This window comes from Geotrypetes seraphini, chromosome 9, assembly GCF_902459505.1.
Source record: "Geotrypetes seraphini chromosome 9, aGeoSer1.1, whole genome shotgun sequence".
In the NCBI taxonomy this organism is placed as follows: domain Eukaryota; kingdom Metazoa; phylum Chordata; class Amphibia; order Gymnophiona; family Dermophiidae; genus Geotrypetes; species Geotrypetes seraphini.
In genome coordinates, this window is record NC_047092.1 from 26830127 (window position 1) to 26844187 (window position 14061).

General features: G+C 41.5%; 1 protein-coding gene across 1 annotated transcript in view; it reads right to left on the reverse strand.

Annotated features, from left to right (window-relative positions):
- Positions 1-14061, reverse strand: part of RELN (reelin) — a 534390-nt gene that overhangs the window by 284696 nt on the left and 235633 nt on the right. Inside the window, exon 11 of the mRNA XM_033958706.1 lies at positions 2148-2293. Within this exon, the coding sequence (XP_033814597.1) occupies positions 2148-2293 (146 nt within the window). The remainder of the gene's footprint in view (positions 1-2147; positions 2294-14061) is intronic.

Sequence of the window (14061 nt, forward strand, 5' to 3'; positions counted from 1 at the left end):
TATGATCAAATTTACATTAATAACTGGTGTGAATATACTAAAGAAATCTACTGTGTTAGCATTTAGGACCCCCTTTTATCAAGCCACATTAGGTATTTTATTACTGGCTGCTGAGAAAACCTCCAACGCACATAGGAATTCTAACGCAGCTTGATATAAGGGGGCCTTAATTTTGAAAAGAACAACTATGATAAAATTAGAAAATGGTTAAAAATAGGCTAAAAGGATCATCTGCAAAGGTTATTGTCTTTTTCCTTGTCATTAAGACCCTGATTCTATAAAATATGCCTACAGTTAGGCACCAAGATCGGCTAAGCATGTCAAGCTAGGTGCCTAACTTAATTTTTAAAATTGATTTAATCAGTGCTGATAATTGAAAGTGCCATTAAAAAACAATTACAAAAAAACAATTTGCTTGTCCCACACTTTGAGGTAGGCGTCTACACTGAGGTACCTACCAGCAAGCAGGCATGGTTAGGGGTGGATTCAGGGCAGAGTTTGGGCATGGATTGACTTAGGTGCACTCATTTAGGGCAATAAAACCCTGTCCTAAATTGTAGTGTGCCTAAGGATTCAACGCCTACTCCAAGTTTCCAAGTTTATTATTTCTTTGATATACCATCTATCAAAAATTATCTAGATAGTTTACAATCAATAAAAAAAAATTTTAAACAGTTAAAAAAAAAACCCAACAACCACCCAAAAATGAACAACAAAAGAAAATCCACCACTTGATCAATAGATGTGGAGGAGAAGGGGAGATTGCATATATTACTTAAGACTGACATGATTGTGGCGGCGGTCAGGCTGATTTTGGGGTTGAAGAAGTCCGATCATGTAACTCCTTCCTACCGACTCCTGCACTCCGATGGTAGCACATGCAAAGTTTAAGTTTGGATGTTTTCGCTTCAAGATACTATTCGGTCTAGCCCCTAAATATATTACTGACCTTTTCTCTTTCTCAACCAGCAGACATAAGAGAAGCTCACACTTGAAGCTTGTTTCTCCACCGGTTAGAGCAGTGGTTCCCAAACCTGTCCTGGGGGACCCCCAGCCAGTCAGGTTTTCAAGATATCCCTAATGAATATGCATGAGAAAGATTTGCATATAATGGAAGTGACAGGTATGCAAATCTCTCTCATGCATATTCATTAGTGATATCTTGAAAACCTGATTGGCTGGGGGTCCCCCAGGACAGGTTTGGGAACCACTGGGTTAGAGGTTGTAAAGTTAAAAGACATCATCAACATCTTTTCTCTTATCAAGCAGCATTATGGGGTAAAGATCTAGAACAGTTACTTATGCATGCCAATAACTATGGGGAATTTAGGAGACACCTAAAAACATATCTGTTCCTGAAGTACTTACGTAGCGGATCTGCACAATCTTTCCCACAACAACTGATCTCTAGAACTGTTAGTCACTAATTTCTAACTTTGTTAGTTGTACTCAATTTGTAGCATTTTAATCATTGTAAACTGCAAAGAACTTCACAGTCCTGCGATATATAAACTATTATTATTGGGGAGGAAAGAACAAAAGGCGGTAAAAAGTTTATCGAGATAAAAAAAAAGTTAAGGAGGGAGCGGGATGGATGGTACATTAGGAGTTAATTTGTCTCTAAGGAATGCTTAGGCACTGCTAGGCATGATTTTATAAATGGTGCCTAGCGGTTGATTGACATCCATGCCATTTATAGAAACAGAGCCTAAGTTCTGAGGAATATCACACAACCAATTTCTAACCCATCTTAGCCCTCTTGAAACCCCTTTGCTCAGCTTGTTTCTGAGCCTTTTGTGCCTGCCAATATCAAAAGCTTTATTTAAGTTTAGGTACTGTAAACTACATCCAACACTCTCCTGGAATCAATTAATTGGTCATCAATTGATTGGATTTTTTTTTTTTTTACAAGACTTCCATCTGCTAAAACCACTCTGCCTCAGGTACTTTAATCTGAAAATTCAAATTCAAGATTCTTTCTTGCTTTATCCTTTAGAAATGATTCCATTAGTCTACCTTCCACTGAACTCCAAAAACAAACGTGCAACACGCACGAAACATGCAAAGGGTGGGACGCAGTTCAATCCTTCTGTGAGTTTTCTTTACTCCATACACTCTTGAAAAACTGGAGAATAAGATGCACTCACCCTGTTGGATGGCTCTCAAATTCTTCTGCCCATTGTGCCTGGATGTCCTCAGTGGAAAGGTCCACATCCCTCGTGGTGGCAAAGTTGAACTCGCTGCCCTCTGTACCATGAAAATAAATGGCATTGCCTTCGGACTGGCAACTATGCTATTAGTAAAAGAAAAAGAAAATCAAATTGTAAAATCTCTTTGGAAACCAAGGGCTATCCCAGTTGTGAAGAATCAGTGAGCGCAGAGAAAGCTTTTTAATTACGAGGGACCTTCAAAATGTTTCCGCACTTTTTTAAAACGCTATGGGCTCCTTTTACAAAGCCACGCTAGCGGTTTTAGCGCACGCACCGGATTAGCACGTGCTATAGCGCACGCTAGCCGAAAATCACCACCTGCTCATACGGAGGCAGTAGCGGCTAGCACGCACGGCAATTTAGCGTGTGCTATTCCACGCGCTAAGGCCCTAGCATGGCCTTGTAAAAGGAGCCCTATTTATTAAATATTGCAAAAGCAAATTGCATCACTTTCCACATAATCACTCTGTTTTGCGATACATTTTTCCCCCGTGTCCTACTAACTTCTTAATGCCCTCTTATCACTTCTTCCGCCCAACTATTTCCCATGAAAATATGAAAGTGCGGAAACTTTTTGAAGGGCCCTCATATTTAGCCTCTTAAGGAGGCATAGAATTGACAAAAAAAATAAACAAACCCACACATTTTATTTGCATCTGTATTTGAACCTTTTTCTCTCAACCATTAATGCTAATGTGTGATATTAATCACTTTATTTAAATAGCATTTTTCATAAATATCACCTATATAGAATGTGTCATGTGGAGGGTTCAAATTATCCAATACATTTGAAAGCCATGTGGTCTTTAAGTTTTGTGATTATTTTGCATCTTTTCATATTTGTAAAAGGAACAGTGTCTAGTACAGACATGGGCAACTCCGGTCCTCAAGGGCTGTAATCCAATCGGGTTTTCGGGATTTCCCCAATGAATATGCATGAGATCTATTTGCATGCCCTGCTTTCAATGCATATTCATTGGGGAAATCCTGAAAACCCGATTGGATTCCAGACCCTCGAGGACCGGAGTTGCCCATGTCTGGTCTAGTACAGTAATAAGACCAGTAGTATGCTAGAAAGTAGAGCATTGGAGCGTAAGAGAGAAAGAACAAGAAATGGATGTGATAATAGCAATAGCATATGGCTCAGTGTCTGGAGCTGTACAAAGTGTCAAGGAAACGGCTGAAGGAAGCTGAGGTTGCTGCTATTCTGTCTTATACAGAATAGCGCTGCTCCTTGTGACCCTGGGCAAGTCATTCAGTCCTCCATAGCCCCAGGTACGTTAGATAGATTGGGAGCCCACTGGGACAGATAGGGAAAATGCTTGAGTACCTGATTGTAAAAACCGCTTAGATAATCTTGATAAGCGGTATATCAAATCCTAATAAACTTAATAATAAACTTAACTTATCTATCTATATACTCCATTTTTGTTTACACATTGTGCTGTCTATTAAAATGCCTTCCGAGTTGGTACAAGCCGAGTTGGTACAAGCTGTTAGAGGTGTCCCCTCCTGAGGAAGAGTCTATGAAACTTGAGTGGGGGGGGGTCATCGATTTTATTATGGCTATAGTTCCTCACTAGAGCACGTTTAAGCACTGGCACTTTATTCATCTATGATTATTGATAATATCTTCTATCAACCACCCGCCATATGAGATAAGTGAATTTATTATATCTTTCAGTTTGTTTACAGCGAGTAGTTTTGGGACTGTAAAGGGCAATGATGGTCCCACAATAACCATAGTCTGTTGTTACCACAGATTAAACGGTTATGGGTCTGAGCACTTTACAAACATAGTTTGATATATTTTTTAACTTTTTTAGAGCTGTGATTTTGAGAGTGAATTTTATGGTATCATCACAGATTAAAAACATTATCTCCCTATAAGTTTGAATATCAAAATGTTTTACCATATATTGTGTTAACATTGTACTGTAGAGTTCAAATATAGCGTTTTCATTGAAACAATCAGGCGTCCTGGAGGCTGGTTTAATCTCCTATGAACTTTAGGGAGAAAATATATTCTTGGAGTAACTGGGGACAGATTAATACAATAGTCTGCCTCTTTCCACGTTAGTATCTTATTTCTGTATGCTTGATTCACAATCTTATTTATCAATTGCATAAGTTCCATTGTGGGATTAGAATTCAAAAGTGGACAAAAATTTCCATCATTCAATTGTCGATAAGCTTCTGTTAGGTAGCCTTTTCGAGACTGAATTACCACTGCGCCCCCTTTATTGGCGTGTGTGATAACCAAGGTCTTATCATTCTGCAGGGCCTTCATTGCTATCCATTCTTCATAAGACATATTACACCTCATTCTTCAAAAGACATATTACACCTCTAGGTCTCTCCTATTGTAATGTAGCATACTATGCCATACTTTGATTGTAACTACGACTACAAGAACGAGAGGGCATTTGGAAAAATTAAAAGGGGACAGATTCAGAACCAATGCTAGGAAGTTCTTCTTCACCCAACGGGTGGTGGACACCTGGAACGCGCTTCCAGAGGGCATGATAGGGCAGAGTACAGTATTGGAGTTCAAGAAGGAATTGGACAATTTTCTGAAGGAAAAGGGGATAGAAGGGTATAGATAGAGGGCTACTATACAGGTCCTGGACCTGATGGGCCACCGCAGACTGCTGGGCATGATGGACCTCTGGTCTGACCCAGCAGAGGCACGACTTATGTTCATATGTTAATTTGAATATTTTTTACTGCTGTAATTGTCAATTGTTCTTCGAAAAGGCAGTAAAATCAATCCCAATGAATAAACGCTGACCACTGTCAGCTAAATAAGATAAGAATATTCACTGCTGAGCGTTATCTGGGCACCTTCCTTCACTGAATAGTTGGGTCTTTAGTGGTGTCCAAAAATCCAGGTATGTCCGATCTTCAGTGATGTAATGCCACAAATTGGACACAGTTAAGATTGTGCCCCCAGCACTAAATATCGCCAGTTCTTGCATAGCTCCCACCAGCACCCTGACCCCCATTCCAGGACTGCCCCAGCATTAATTCTCAAGTTAACTGCCACTGATCAGTGGCTCCTGCACTGACCAGCACAATTTAACCAGGCAGGAGCCTCTCTCTTGCCCATTTAAATCACGTTGCGCATCGATCTCTACGTTTCTATGGGACATGGCCATCCGAGGAATTTTTGCAGGACAGGTATTCGCAACTGTGTTGTAAGGAAAGCAAAACCATAGCTCCATACTCCGTAGAAGTCAAGACTCTCCATCTACCACAAAGAAGGAAAATATAGCTGTGCACAACCTGGAAACAGGACTTTGGAAAATGCTGTCCTTATTTGAACTCTCTGCAGTGGGCAGCTCTTGAGTGAATTCAAAGAAGCGTGGGATGAACACAGAGGATCTAGAATCAGAAAATAATATGAACTATTGAACTAAGGCCAGTACTGGGCAGACTTGCACGGTCTGTGTCTGTGTATGGCCGTTTGGTGGGGGATGGGCTGGGGAGGGCTTCAGTGGCTGGGAGGGTGTAGATGGGCTGGAGTAGGTTTTAACGGAGATTTCGGCAGTTGGAACCCAAGCACAGTACCGGGTAGAGCTTTGGATTCTTGCCCAGAAATAGCTAAGAAAAAAAAAAATTAAAAAATTTATATTGAATCAGGTTGGGCAGACTGGATGGACCATTCGGGTCTTTATCTGCTGTCATCTACTATGTTACTATGTTTGGGAATGGGTAAAGGGGTAAATGATGTGGTGTAAGACAACGGGGCCACCAGCCAGTTGGGTTTTCAGGACATCCTTAATGAAGTTGCATGAGAGATATAATGGAGATAACAGGCATGCAAATCTCTCTCATATATATATACTGTATATATATACTCTCTCATATATATATATATATACTGGAAACTTGATTGGCTGATGGTCCCACATAGCAGGTTTGAGATCTCTGAGGGTGAAAGTTAATTTGAGTAAGTCTAGAAAAAAGTGCAGATGAGAGGGGAGAATGAAGAAATGTATATGTATCTGGGGACCAGAACAAGTGTATAGACGGGATTATAAAACCTTTTCTGCGGGCACTAGCAGAGCTTGGATTTACAGTTCATTTGGGAGTTATAGTTAAATAGTTAAAAGGATTATTAAAGTATCATTCTGCTTCTGGAGATTATTTTGCTTCCTGATCCTCAACACATCTTGCATACAGTGTAAGCTAAGCAGGAAAGAAGCAGGTGGCTTATTTGTTGATCAGCTTCCATAGAATTACGTACTTTTCCCATGCATAGATAATGGCAAAAGAATGATTCATTTGATTTTTTTTAGCCCATCCTCCCAAAGGAGCCCAAAACAGGTTACAAATCAGGTACTCAAGCATTTTCCCGATCTGTCCTGGCAGGCTCTCAGTCTATGTAATGTATCTGCAGCAGTGGAGGATTTGTGACTTGCTCAGGGTCACAAGGAACAGTGTAGGGTTTGAACTCACAACCTCAGGGCATCGAGATATAGATCTAACCACTACACAACACTCTCTTGCCATTATATGGGATGAAATTAATCCTCCGAGTATAGCTTCCAATTTATAAGCTCTAAATAAATAAAAATGCCTTTCACTAGAGACAGAGAAGTGGAAAATAAATCACTTTAGCCACACAGGCTCTCTATAGATGGTAAGGCATTTTTGCTTTGCAATCTTCTCAGCTGTTATTTAGTAGCTGATCAGGACCCTTAAATTTATATATCTTTTGTGTACAGGATGATCTTGTGGCCCTGATTAATAGCTAACAAAGAAGAGACGGAAACCAAAGCACACACTACGCAGCAACAAAGAAAAAGCACTAAGGGCCATCAAATGTGCGACAAGAAAATTTTCAGCTTTATTGATGGGCCTTACATGCATGGTCTGTGTTTTGGTACAACGGCCTGGATCAGGGGTCAAACAAAGTAGTCCATTCACAAATATAACTGCATCTAAAATGGGACACTTGTCCCACACTTGAAGGTCCTGGGTGCTTTTTTTTTTTTGTTGTTGTTGCTCTGATTAAAAGCCCTGCTGATTTATTGTTGCTGGAGACGTGGAATTTCAGGTGACTGTTTCCACGGTGCATGAAGATTTTACTTTGCAAGACTGCATGGCTGGGGCTTCTTTCAAAAGTACACTGTATCTAGATGCATTTGTTTCTTTTTGAATGCTATTCCTCCATTACTCTACACTTCTCCCTCCGTATTCACGGTTTCAGCATTTGTGGTTTCGATTATTCACGGTTTTTAGCTTGCTGGCTCCTCACCCCCAAATTACATCAGTTTGCATAGAGAAATCGTTGATTCCAACCATTTACAGAGAAAATCCCCGATTCCCGGCACTTTCTTCACCGTGTTTTGCCTCTCCTTCAGGAACAGGCCAGGTCTCCCACCAATGTTATTCGCGGTCTCACCATATTCACGATGGTTTTTAATAGAAAACAGCAAATAACATATAAAAAAGTTATTCGCGGTTTTTCAGTATTTGCGGTTCTATTAATCCCCCTATCACAGCGAATACGGAGGGAGAAGTGTAATTATGAGTATGTCTGCACCATGCATGGGAAGCTGTGGTTTTCAGTGGATTTCTAAATGATAATTCACTTTTTCAATATAATATAAACACGAGGATGCCTGTAAACGCCATAACCATATGGCCAGGGCAGGATTAATTCTTCGAAGGCCCCTAGGCACCCAAGTACGCTGGGCCCCCCCGCTCCCTAACCCTTCTTCCTACCCTCCCCCCTCGCAACGGCTTCGGCCGATTTGGCCGCGCTCCACCTATACGGGATGGGAACTTGTTTTTATGCTCAGGCATAGAACTTCCATGGTAATGCGGTATACAAAAATTAAGTTATTATTATTATTATTATTTAAAGTGAATTTGTGCGTTAACTCCTTAATACAGGTCCCTTATGAGCTGACATGACCCAGGATAGCACTACGCAATCTGACCTGGAAGAAATGGCATATTTATTTTCTGTGAAGACACTGCTATCAGTTGTGAAAGCACATACTGAACCTCATTTTGGCAGATGGCCAACAACCCAGGCATTCTGCAACGAGCAGATAAGTGAGGATATTTCTAATCCCAGTCACTGCCCTCGTTTTGCATTGCATTAAGCCCTGTAAGCTGTGAAGATTTCTTCCAAAGATCAACAGCAGCATTGAGCTGCTTCAGTGCCGAGTATTTTGAGTTCATTTTATGTTCATATAAAGTGATATATTGATGACAGAATTCATAAGACTACTATGGCAAGGACGTCTTAAAGTCTGGCTGGGATACTAACACAGCGCAGAGCCTTCTAGCGCATGAAAGTGTAAACCTGCAGGTGTGAATTTTTTTTTGTTGTGGTTGCCTATCCATCCATCCCCAGATTTTAGATGTTTAGATTTAAGTTCTTTGGAGAAGAGCAGAGCCATTTTAACCATCTGAATCCTGATAAAACTTCAGTGTCCACAATAGTTATATTATGAGGGCCCATTTTGCAAAGGGAGGTACTGTAACATCTCAGTTCAGACATTCACAGTTCCCGTGGTATTTTATCAATAGCTCTGCCAAACACAGAGCCTTTTGTATAATATGTAGAAGGAAGTATGCGCATACACATGTATTTGCTGACATGTACAGCTGGAGCAACAAGACTGGCTGCTATTGTGTTTGGGTGACAGGGCTGGCTTCTGCAGATTTCTCTGGGACTCTTATGCCATCTGCTTACACAGCAGGGCTTTTTATGCCAGGATGAAAGATTACCTTTGATTCAGTGGGGAACCACCATATTATTGCCTCCATGAGGGTCACTTTCTAGCAGGCCCTCACATGTGCATCAAAGGCTCCGGGTTTCAAAAGGAAATTAGATGCATAATGAAATGATCCCACTGAAAAACATACACAACTCCTATTTCAGCACATTACCGAACCTTCGAGAAAATACCACCACAAACATCCTTTCATCTGATGTCCTCATGCAGAAGGTTTTTCATCAACTAGGAGGCGTAACCTAGTGGAAAGAGCTGCTGCCTCAGCAACCTGGGGTTACTGGTTCAATCCCAGCACCATTCCTTGTGACCCTGGCCAAGTCACTTAACCCTCTATTGCCCCAGGTACTATAGTTAGATTGTGAGCCCACTGGGACAGATAAGGAAGACATAAGAATAGCCCAGTAGTCTGTTCTCATGGTGGCCAATCTAGATCCCTAGTACCTGGCCAAAACCCAAGAAATAGCAACATTCCATGCAGAATCCCAAAGAATAACAAGGTTCCGAGTAGAATCCCAGAGTAGCAACATTCCATACTACTGTTCCAGAGCAAGCAGTGGCTTCTCCCATGTCTTTCTCAATAACAGACTATGGACTTTTCCTCCATATAATGCAAACTGTTTAGGATCTCGGGGGGGGGGGGGGGAGGGAGGGCATATAAGTGGAATACAAATACCTAAAATAAATAAATAAATAATTGTTGTTTGAGGGCACTAATGAACTGTAAATGAAGTACTTTCTCCATCAGCGGGTACCTCCATGCCAAAACACAGATCAGTGTCAGGTCCCTGAATCAATTTGTGACTAAACCCTGGTGACTATTAAAGTGTTTGTTTTGACCTTGTTTGTGCAATAAAAGATTGCGAACCACATCTTCTGCTTGTGGAAGGTTTGCGGTCCATCCCTACGCTGAAGAACTTCACAGTTTTGTAACACACCATTTCCAGGCATAACCTACTGTTTTATGCACGGAGATGGCTTTGAAAATTATCCCCTATATGACTAAAGTCTTTATGCTCTTAAATCTGCTGTGCCTGCCAGTGGAGGAAGAGTCACGATCAGAGTAGCCAGCTGATAGCCAGAAAAGCCAAGATCCAAATCTCATATCTCTCGTTGATGCTACTGGTGAACTTGGGAAAGTCATTTTTCCACTATTTTCTCACGAACTGTGTAGACTGGAAACTCTTTCTGATGCAAGTACCTACCAGTGTGCCTGGATTTTAATGCAGCTTACACACAGGTAAGTAAGAGGGGTAACTATTGAGGTGCAGTAAAAGTGGGGCTTTTACTTTAGCTTAATTTCCCGTGGGAGCGACAAACCTGCAGTATTTCAGGTCAGTCCCCCCTCCCCCCTCTCCCCCCCCCCGAATAATGTTGCTTACAATTATCCTTAAAGTAGTAGTAGTTTTCCTTTCTCAAAGCTCACCTTTTGTTAACTCCTCCGGATCTTTTCCAGATAAGCCCCGCCACCCAAAAAAAATTATAAAAAAGAGGTGCGATCCACGCCCCCCTCATTGGAGCCCTTAAAAAAATGGTCGACAGTTTATCCTATTTTTTTTATAATGTTAAGTTTCATATCCTCTTTTTTATAATCTTTTTTGGGTGCTCCGACGGGGTGTGTGGGGGGTGAACCCCCCCACTTTACTTTATACACATCGCGCCGCGTTGTGGGGCCGTTGTGCTGAGAACTTCACTGGTTAAGGTTGCGTGCGCTGGCAAAAGGTGGCGGGGCTTAACTTTCGGCGCGTCCACTTTTTCCATTAGTGGCGGGGCTTATCTGGAAAAGATCCACTCCTCCAATAGCTCTTCAACTCAGATCCCCCAGATAGCCCCTCAACTTTGATTACCTCCTCTGAATGTTCCCCCTCTTCCCTAATTCCACCTATGTACTCCCTGTAGATTCCCCTGGCACTATCTCCAGGGGCCACTGGTGCCACTTTGAACCTGACTTTGGAGAAGACAGGAGCAACAGAGCAGGAGCAATACCCGGTTGATCCTGTCCCTTCTGAAGTCGAGCTTAAAGTGGCATTGGCAATCTTTTGTACCTAGTGCCAGAATGGGCAGGAGCAACTGGGGATCACTCCCGCTATGAGCCCAATACAACCCCTGGGATTTTCCAGGTAGGGAGGGGAGCCTATAGGAGGAGTTGGGCAAAAGGAGGGGCTTCAAGAATGGACAACATATTTTAACCCGGCTCCTTTAAGAAGAAACCCAGGTGCCCAGGGCTCCTGAAAGCTTTATGGCCCATTGTTTCTAGGATGGACAAATCCCAACAGCTTCTTGCTGGCAGTATTTTTCCAAAAATAATGCAGTTTGTGGAATTCACAGCAAGCTGTATTATTCGATTTCCATAGTAATAAACTGCTTCCATGCATTTATATGCTTTGCATCTCATTACTATGTATCCTGTGGTTGCTAATATTAACAGCATTATAATAATATAATGTATGTTATTGTTCTTTGATGTGCATTAGGGGGCAAATAACATGTTAGGGCTGTAATGTACCTTAAAAAAACAAACAAACTACCCCTCTAAACGCAGAATCCAAAATTCCATTGAAATGTGGCAAGGTAGCTTTAAAAAGTATGAAGCAGCTTATAATACAGAATGGAAGTGTGAGGAGTTGCCCTGCTGGCACACAGAAACATATGAGCAATATTGCTTTACCAGTTCTTATGTGTCTCTTTGCCTTTCAGTTTTTACAAGTGGGCTGTACCTTCGTTCATAAAGTGCAGAGCTCTGGGAGCAACACTGGTCTTGGAGGAAACTAGATTCTTTTCAGACTGTGACCATTCTCATGCTGACGTTATTAAATTAAAAAGTATTTCTGGATACTCTTCCACATGAGCTATCAAGGCGACAGTTTCGTTTGTAAGTAGCGCTCTGACTGATGAAACAAATATTTCCCTCTCTTCACTCTGTGGATTTCCTTTATTGACAGACAGAATTCAGAGCAGCTGAAAGGCCGAAAATGTGACCGTTTAGAAAAGCTGACATCAACAGGAAACATCAGGCCCAAATTCCTTTAATATGCTGGCTTCACACTGGGAAAACATCTTCCTGAGGTTACTCTGCTGCAAATGTTAATGGCTGCATGCGCCCTATATCCCTCACTTCCCTTCCTTCTCCCCTTTTCCCTACCACCTCTAAAGTGTCACCTTTAGCATCTTTTAATGGGGGCTTTCATTCAAAAATGAGCACTCATCCACCTCTCCATATTACTTCCCCAGGGATCCTAATGAAACTGATGATTCTTTCAGACAGCCATAGACTAATGATTTATTATTTCGCAGACATCCCTTCCGTCAGAAGAAGTATGTTGGGCATTTGAGGCACTTCCAGTTTGCAGAGGGCTGATGGCAGATGGGAAAGAATCCGCCCAGTATGCCTTTACCACTACATGCGCGCAAACCCATCAATTTCCTCCATTAAGGAGCTGTCACTCAGCTCATCCAGCTAGAAGGATGTCTCTGATAACCAAGCAGGCTGGCGTATAATATGAATGCAAAGTGCACTTTAAAAAGTAGGCAAAAAACATCATTAGCAGGCAAACTGACAATGCACAGTTTAAGCGGCAACCACTGTTTCAAGGACCGTAATATTTTTAGTGATTATATTTTGCCATTTCAAATTGCTCCTTGTAGAGGAGAGAATATTTTAATTAAATTCCAGGCAATGCATACAGATGAGATATACGAGGGGCAATCAATAATTTATCTACCTCAGTAGGCAAGAACAGAGTTTTCAAAAAAAAAATTTATTTTATTTTTCAATATAGTTCCTTGATAGCTCCATACACTTCATCTATAGTTCCTGCAGTGACTTTAATCCCTTCGAAAAGAATTCTGTTTGACTTTCAAACCAGGACGTCACAGCTTTCTTGACGTCTTCATCACTTGAAAACTGCAGTCCATGGAAAGAGTTCTTCAAAACCTGGAGCAGGAAATAATCTGAGAGAGCCAGGTAAGGACTGTGGGGTGGATGGTTCAGCTGCTGAAATCCACATTCTCGGATGGCAGCCTGTGATTATCGTGACATATGCACCGGTGCATTGTCATGAAGAAGCAGCATGCCTGCTGTGAATTTTCCTTGTCTTTTCTCCTTGATTGACTCCCACAAAGCGCTCATTGTGTTGGCGTAACTTTCCCCAGGTATGGTTGTCTTGTGTGGCATGAATTCCAGAGGCAAATGTCCTTCATCATTCCAAAATACAGTTGCCATGACTTTGCCTGCAGATTTTTCTGTCTTGAACTTTTTGGGAGTGGGGGGTGACTTGTGCTTCCACTGCATTGACTCCATTTTGGACTCAGGATCTCTGTGATAGATCCAAGTCTTATCTCCAGTTACCAAACAATGAAAAAAAAGTCACTTGGTCTTCACGGAGCATCTCCAAGTTCTTCTGACAGCACCGAACCTTGTGACTTTCTGACATGGCGTCAGCAATCTTGGAACTCATCTTGCACTAACCATGGACATGCCCAACATTTCATGAATTATTTTCCAAACTGTACCTGCCGAGATGCCCATTTCTACAGATATTTGGGAAACCTTAATTTGTCTGTCTGACAAAATTAAATCCTTGACTTTCTTGCACATTTCTGTGGAAGTTGCTTCCATAGGCTCTTAAGTTTGAGGGTCATCTTCAATGGACTCTCTACCCCACTTAAACTGGCTTGCTCCAAAATTTTACTTTGTAGGATGATGGGACAGGCTCACCATAAACTGCAGTCCTGCATTCATGGATATCTTTGGCTTTTTCCCTTCTTTTGTGAGAAATTTTAGCACTGAACTGTGCTCCAAATACTAGTGTCTTACTTGATTCGCACGAGGACTCTCATGACATCCTGTCTCTTGGAATGTTAGACTCACACTGAGCCACAGCTGTGCATGAGTAACCTTGAGACATGCCACAATATGCACAGACTTGTTTCAACATGCTTGCTACTTTCGTTTATGCTCAGGTAGATAAATTATTGACTGCAGGATGCAAAAAAAAAAAAAAATTGAATAGAACATCTGTAAATTATCATCTTTTGAGTAGCTGAGAATAAACAGCAGCTTCTAGGAGCATTTACAGTTCTAAAATTTTCAGAGG